At 33.0% G+C, this 7,837-nt stretch overlaps 1 protein-coding gene and 1 non-coding gene across 2 annotated transcripts in view; one reads left to right on the top strand and one right to left on the bottom strand.

Moving 5' to 3' along the window:
- Nucleotides 1-1,682: 1,682 nt before the first annotated feature.
- The window catches only part of LOC129000228 (katanin p80 WD40 repeat-containing subunit B1), a 46,734-nt gene continuing 40,579 nt past the window's right edge, over nucleotides 1,683-7,837 (bottom strand). Inside the window, exons 17-18 of the mRNA XM_054427183.1 lie at nucleotides 3,234-3,353; nucleotides 1,683-2,739 (exon numbers count right to left, since the gene is read on the bottom strand). Coding sequence (XP_054283158.1) covers nucleotides 2,601-2,739; nucleotides 3,234-3,353 — 259 coding nt within the window. The 3' untranslated portion in view covers nucleotides 1,683-2,600. The remainder of the gene's footprint in view (nucleotides 2,740-3,233; nucleotides 3,354-7,837) is intronic.
- Trnap-agg (transfer RNA proline (anticodon AGG)) lies at nucleotides 7,141-7,212 on the top strand. Its single transcript has one exon. It is a non-coding gene; the product is annotated as a tRNA-Pro (tRNA).

Here is a 7,837-nt window from a genome sequence, read left to right as displayed (position 1 = left end):
AAAAACACAAAAACATATTGGGAACATAAATGTCTTTAAGCAACACAGAAACCCTTAAGTCTTTTGGTTTGTTCTTCAAAAGTGCTAACAAAATTTACCTTATAAATTCCATTTTTATTGTTAGCTGATAATTTATCAAACTAAATCTAAGAGTGTGATTATCTCTCGTAAAAATAAACAAAAAGCAGAACTTTAGCCCTACAAATAAATACTTGTGGTTAAATCATAATAAATAAAATAAATAAACTTATATGACACACTAGATGTTGGTCTGTCAGTAATGTCAGTTTTATTCATAATATCTACTTTGTTTTACCATAGACTAACCAAAGTAGACTTCTCATCCAATTGTAAATTTCGAAGCTCGTTTTTCTAGTTCATGTCCGTGACACTGATCGCTAGTGTTGAAGAAATTTTGTTTCTATTAGTTTAGGGCTAATTTCATGATTTGTGCTTTACTGTTTGGTTATATAACCAGAGGACGAGTCATTGTTTATACATTAGTTAGAGCGCTGAGGTTTTAAATGACTGAAATAACAAGAAAGAAATTGACCTCTCCGAACAGAACTAACAATAAAATTGGCTTCAGTTGCTCCATTAGGATGAGAAATCTACTAAGGGAGAATGTTTTATCTATGGTTTTACTATTGTCTAAATATTATTGTTTGGAATAACACAACATTATCTTGTTAAAGTTATTAAATCACAAATCCCTATACTATATTACCCTGCAAGAAAACATTGTAGTTAGAACTCACTTTAAAAAACCAACAAAGGAAAATAAATAACTGAAACATTCACCTCAAATTAGATTCTCAGTTAGACTAGAAAAATAACACCACACTAAAAAAAACACACTAACAAAGACAGAAAAATCACGATTAAACAATAATAGAAAAGATTTACAATAAGTAATGGCAAGATGATCCAAGTTTGATTAACATATTTACAAGGCACAGACAATAATCGTGAGTAACAATTAACATCAACACATGGACGGATGTTTCAGTATAAGGCAGTCGACATGTAATACTATTAAAATATTTCAAAAATACATAGGGTTATCTTATGATACTGTACCACTTTAACTGTACATTTCTGTGCAAAATTCTACTATAGAAATATGTTATCTTCTACTATGTGAAAAGGAGCATGTGAGTACAAATATAGCAACTAGTTGTATCAATACAAGATTAACTGTATTCAATGGAAGTAAATGATCATTTTCGTCATACTGTAGCAAAAACCTAAAGTAGCATTTTTACTCTCTACTAAGGAAGTAAAAACTCAATTGTAAAATTGATTGTGAACAATTGTATATATCAAAAGTATGTATCGATTGTTTAATTGATTGTAGTTAATTGTTGCCTTATTGTAAATAGTTCGGCATATCGAGAGTTTGATGTACACTAACACATTTGTAATAGATAAAATGTTTGAATCACTTACTAATTAGCTGCTTGTTTCTATTAGCAAATTAAATTGGAAAAAATGTAGAAGTAGTTTTGATAGGTTATCTAAATATTTTTTGTTTTGCAACATAGTTTGGTGCAATATGACGAAAAAATATAGTTCATCACACAGGCTAAGTGATGAAATATAGGCAACTATTTGATGTGACAACACAAAATAGGTTACAAGAAATACTCTATCTAAGAAAAAAAACTAATTTTATGCTCCAATTGAAATTAATACAATCTTAGACATCTCTTAAACCCAGAAATATTATTTTTAATTTCTAGAATACTTAATGTCATCAATACTGAAGTTGAAAATAACAAATACTAGTACATAATATTTAGGTTATATCTCACATCTGCCAGCAGAATATTGGCAAAGCTTACACTAAGGCAAGTTTAAATTGCACATATTATGTTTGAAGTATAAAATGTAAAAAAATATTTAATTCCTTAACAAAAATCTACTAAAATACTTCTTTTTTGAAAATAAATCCCTGAATACTACCAAGGGGTTTCAGTTATAAATTATAAGTACACAATTTACAAAACACAACTTATTGCATTAGTGACAACCTTGACTAATAATAATAAATTCAGCCTGTTTTTTCTGTGGGTTTCAAAAAGATGAAAATATACTTAATTTACTTTATAGGTTTTATTACAGATATGGCTGGAATGTTTATACAAAACAACTGTTGACTTTCAGGTATTTTGTTATTTCAATAAATTTACAACCTTAAAGCGTTAAAGATATTATAGGCCACACTGTTCCTCTATTGTGATAAATATAATGTACATTTCAAAAATTTACTTTTAACTATGTGACTCTACGACTACAAAAACTATTGAAATGATCAATATGATCCTAAAGATATAATTTAAGGAATGAGATACACCCACAAATGAATATTTCTGTAAAATAAAAATAGAATTCAAAATATGTAAAAAGGTACAAAATAATAGTTTTGATATAGTGTATACAATAACGATTCTGTAAGTATATAATACCTGATACAATTCGCACACTGATTTTGCGACAAACTTAAAAATAATACGTAAAGTGGAGTAAAATACAGTAGTGTAGTACAAAATACCGTCGATGTTTGTTTTGTTTTGTTGGGTTTGATTTGATCAGTCTTGTCAGTTGGCGTCCAGATTCTGCAGCAGAATGTGCAGTTCTCTGAACGTGTGGCCGAGTTTGCCCTGCATCGTCTGTCTCTTGAGCAGAAACGTGCGGATCGCCACCAAGCTGTTGTAGCATTTCATGCATTTCTTGTACCTGTTTATACATCGCACAAGTTAATTGAGATGGATAACGCAAAATTTCACTCTAGAAAAGATGCAGCGAGGTACCCACTTGCGACATTAGTGATTTGAACATTTAGATTCAACAAATTACCAAAACGCTCAAACTTTTTTCGTTATCAAAGAGTCTGAAACTTTGTACTACACAAATATTATGTAAACAAAATACGTCTGGACCCAGAATACTGATTGTTCGAGTGAAACCCCTGGTTTACTGGAATGGTGACTTGGATTTCCATTAAGGAGTAATATTAATTTGTCATCCTATAGTATGTTCCATGAAACCTTCATCTTAAAGCCAACACAAACATAGTCTCAGCCACCTTTAAAAGCACAAAATATATTTTAGACAACTATTTATAGCAAAACAGAAATATTTAAGGGTGTCGCGGTTCAACCTCTTGTTACTAGGGGAAAGTGACTAGTCCTAGATGAAGGTTGTGAAATGAGGAAGCTGTTGCAACCTACCTCTCCTCTCTGGAGATGTCGACGCCACAAGTGGGAGACGCGTTCATGACGTTGGACTTGATAACAGGTGTGAAGGTGTGTAGGATCAGCTTGAGAGCGTCTCCGCCAACAGTCATGTACCTGCCAACAGACACACATTAGCAACGGCGACTATACAGGGAATGGCTAGGAAGCTGTGTAAAAATAGAGCATTAAGTCTTATACAGAATGAACGAGACAACCTCTCAAAGCACTCAGAATAAAAATATTGTCAGACATTAAAAGAGATAGGATGAAACAATACAAAAGACAATTTCTGTTTCCAATATAAATACCCCCGCCGCAGCAAACCTGCAGACTAAGGGAATTACCATTTGCCTGATTGGATTTACACTAGCATGTCACCTTAAAAATATCACATTCATTCCCTATTAAAATAGAATTAGTTTAAAGAGTACTAAGGTTTATAGCAACAGGGAGGGTAAAAAGTGTTTTTTTTTTAATATGTTAATAGTTTAGTAAGAAATAAATACATCTTCCAAATTAGATCAAAATACGTTCATAAACAAGCAAACTACAACAGTTAACTTATTCTCTATAAGAATAACAGGAGAATTCTAAATTTAACATTTTTTTTAATTTTTTCTGTAACCATTAGGTGCATAATAACACTTCAATATACTAAATTATTTGATTTTTAAGCTCTACAAAATGGTTTGGAAATAAATTGCTAAATTTTATGTTTTTTGGGTCAAAAATGGGAAAACCCTATTTTCACCCCATAAACCCCAGTTCCCACACGTTTGTACCAAATGTCATTGAAATTGGATCATTTTTGCTCGAGTTATCGTACTAACGTACATATATATATGAATTTGATCGGATGGTGTTTTTGACCTCTAGGGACCTCAAAACGAAAAAGTAAATCGGGCCCGGGTCCAGGTCTTACCATGAGTAAACACACTACGGTAACAGCGTATTCCCTATATGGGAAATTCGCTAAAAGCATGCGTGGTATTTTTTTTTTAAGACCAATACAAAAACAAACCACTCAATAAAACGATCATATTAAAATCACAAGGATTGACACTACAAACAATCGCAGAACTGACATGCCCCCGACAGATATTAAAATCCACTCGTACGCCCAACAATCGATATGCACAAGCGCTATCTAAACGCATATTCAGCCAAGCACAACAAAACATTTCGAGTGAGTATTCAACCCTTTTCAAACCTCCGCTGACCCTGGCCCTACGTCGTATTTATTATTCAACGCCGTGTCATATTTTTTACGGACGTACGAGCGCTGGTTGCAATTCGAGTCACCGGGAGGGTGTTGAGCCTACGGTTGTCACATCTTCATTTACATCATTTGAATACTCGGGACTCGGGTGGCGTCCACTTTTGACAAATGCCCGATTATCCGCGACTAAAAAATCTCCTTGTTTGCATTAGCGATAATAGCGAGGGTCTAGGCGGGGCGAATTTTACGGCGATTGTCGCGAATGTATTCATTATTCGACGTCCGTCGACAATTGAATTGGACAATCGCCGAGGGATATTTACATTAGTAAAATAGTCAGAATTGCGTGTTCCGACTTGTTGACAACTTCGTTTATTGTTTACATAGGCCTATTCATTTCTGAAACATATTTTGCCAATTTTAAAAATCCCAACCTTCTCCGTTTTACATCAGTACGCAACCAGGATGTATCCAACAGATCCTCAACTAATTCTTGAATGTGTACTAAACAACAGATATTAGACCAAAGTCACCTAATTGACCCGTATGTAATATTAGATGTGTAGAAAAATAATACGACAAATTTTAACAAAACATTTTTCATAAGTGTTCAGCTAATGCCAACAATGTAAAGAGCGTGTTTGTATTTTTTCGTCTTAGCAACTTGATTAGCTGCGACGAACTGACATACTTGTTTTATTAAATAAATACTAAAGTAAAAAAAAATAAAACTGGAGCCATTGTCACCGTTCAACAAAACTTGATCTATCACTTGTCCTATGCAATTACAACGGGAGTTTGGCTAACATAACAACTCCAGTTTGTGCAATCGCCGACACATAAAACACATTAGACTTTACAATGTAAAATTAATATAAACAAGCCTATTACTGTTAATCAAGTGGCCAACCAATGAAATTTTTGAAATTATTTTCTCTTTAATATGTTATGTGTTTTTTCTGTACACCGTAGTCCTCGGTGTCCTATCATGACCTTTGCATCTGTCTTTTATGCCTGATTTTTAATGCTGTAAATTATCTATGACTTGTTTATTTATTTACGGCAAAATCACCATTTAAAATCAATTACGTGCATACAAATGTGTTTAAGATATCAATACTATACATATATGCAGTAAATTTTACATTGTGCCAATGTATTATAAATGGCTATTATAAATCCACTTGTTTGTTAAGTGTCCATATGCATATAGGCCTACTGTATGTGTCTACCTAGAAGAATATGTCTACTGGAATAAAAACATTGATTCTTGAAAAACATAACAAAATCAAAACAACTTATAAACACACTATTATCATTGTTGGATTTAACTGTGCTGATGGGAAAAACACTACACCTTTGAAGTTTTGCACCTTTTGTGAATAACACCTGATATTACTGTAGATTAATGTTTTAGAAAATGTATAAGGTTAATGCTGTCAAAGTCTTTACTATAAAACGATTAGGTAAATAATAAAAAAATTCGTGTCAGAACCAAGAGTTTACGAAAAGAAAACATAATCATAAACACAACAAACGCCGAGGAAGCGGATAAGTCGATAGTGTAGATCGCGTTGATGTAGTTCAAAGGATCTCTCCTTAGAGCGCTAGTGTGCAGCGGTGGAACAGGACAACGGTGGGTGAGCGCCAGTGGCAGTGGCGGAGAATGGAGAGAGGACGATAAATGTAACATTGTACCATGTAATGACACGACAAACGAGAAATCGAGGATCCATCACATTAACAGGTTTACGTTTTGAGAACGTATTTTATACAGGTTAAACAATTGTATCGATTGCAACTGATATTCTAAACAGTTTAATGTTTAAAATAATGAAATGAAACTAACCATTTAGACAGAGACTATCGTGCGATTTTCCATTAAAATAAAAAGAATGGTGAGTGAATAAATACGTGGATGCCTTGTACAGCTTCTTGCTGACTAACCAGTTACTGTACCAGATGACAAGGTCAAATGGGTCCAGTTTTGATCCATAAAAGATTCAATTCATCTTCGAATACATATGATTTTATTGTAAAGACATATACCACGTACTGTAGGTTTATTATACTTTTCAGGCATATAGATCAATTTGACTTTTTTAACTGAAGAAAAAAAAATAGCAGAAGCTTTTGGAATGTATTGTAATGATGAAAAAATAATTTTATCAGAGTTAAGGACTACAGTATGTCAAAATTTTGAAAAAGTAGGAATTAATTTAATCAGCTTAATTCTGTTGGGTACAATTCTCAGTTTAAATATCCAACAAGAAATCCAATCAAATCATAATCTGAACACAGAATGCAAAAATAAATACATACAACTATTTCACATCGGATGTGTACAACAATATAATGTATCGTTACAAACACCATCCCTGATCTCAATAAGATAGAAATGTTAACAATTAATAATACAAAACAATATTATTCAATAGTTCATCAACCTATTCAATTAGTCTGGATGTAACAGTCGATAACAAGTGTTTGCAGCTCTTACATAGGATACAAGAATTAACTTTGTTGATACTCCGGCGCAGCAAACCTGCGATTTCTAATCTTGAAATCCACTTTTATCTTGCAAGGTACGATTCCTAATCTTGAAATCCACTTTTATCTTGCAAGGTACGTAAGAGAATTTTAGAAGTTTCAAGAGTGGTTTGTAATGCCGCTGGTAAGCATGGCTCGTTGGTCTAGGGGTATGATTCTCGCTTAGGGTGCGAGAGGTCCCGGGTTCAAATCCCGGACGAGCCCTGTACTTTTTGTTCGGTAAACTATCTTTGTTTAAAAATTGCATTGGAAGATGATGATCTTCCTTACCATTCAAGCCATAATTTAAGTGTTGTAATATTTAAAATGTGAATACAGTACAAGATTGTCATGATGGCCCCATGGTTTTGGTTAATTGATACCGGTAGACCAATTCAGAAAGGTTGTACCTCAGATAGAGTGCATCCATGAGCTTAAGCAGTTAGTAGTTACAGACCAAGTAGAAGTAGTAATCTGATGTTGGAATATTAGAACGATATAAATATAACAAAACATTTTTCTAAAACTCAAACAATTTGTTGGCTAAGTTTATGTTGGCAATCGGCAGGTAATTTCTTTCTTATAAATAAATAGCTGTATCCAAACACACAATAGTAAACTGTCGTTTCTACTAAATAACAAAAATAAAAATATGTTTAGACAACTATTTTAAATAATCAACTAATACCATTAAACAAAGTTAAACTTGAATTTGTAGTGTGTGATTCTTGCCAAATCTATTATCCTGTACTCTAATACGAGCAGAGTCTGTCTGTAATATACATCTCAAAATCCAGCAGAAGGATTTTGACAAAATTTTGGAATTAGGGACTTATAGACTCAAAAACGT

Source organism: Macrosteles quadrilineatus, unplaced genomic scaffold (genome assembly GCF_028750875.1).
Source record: "Macrosteles quadrilineatus isolate MER2022 unplaced genomic scaffold, UCM_ALF_1.0 Scaffold_8__2_contigs__length_117827958, whole genome shotgun sequence".
Lineage (NCBI taxonomy): Eukaryota > Metazoa > Arthropoda > Insecta > Hemiptera > Cicadellidae > Macrosteles > Macrosteles quadrilineatus.
Note: the sequence above shows the minus strand (reverse complement) of the source record. Positions and strands in the feature narration are given on the sequence as shown.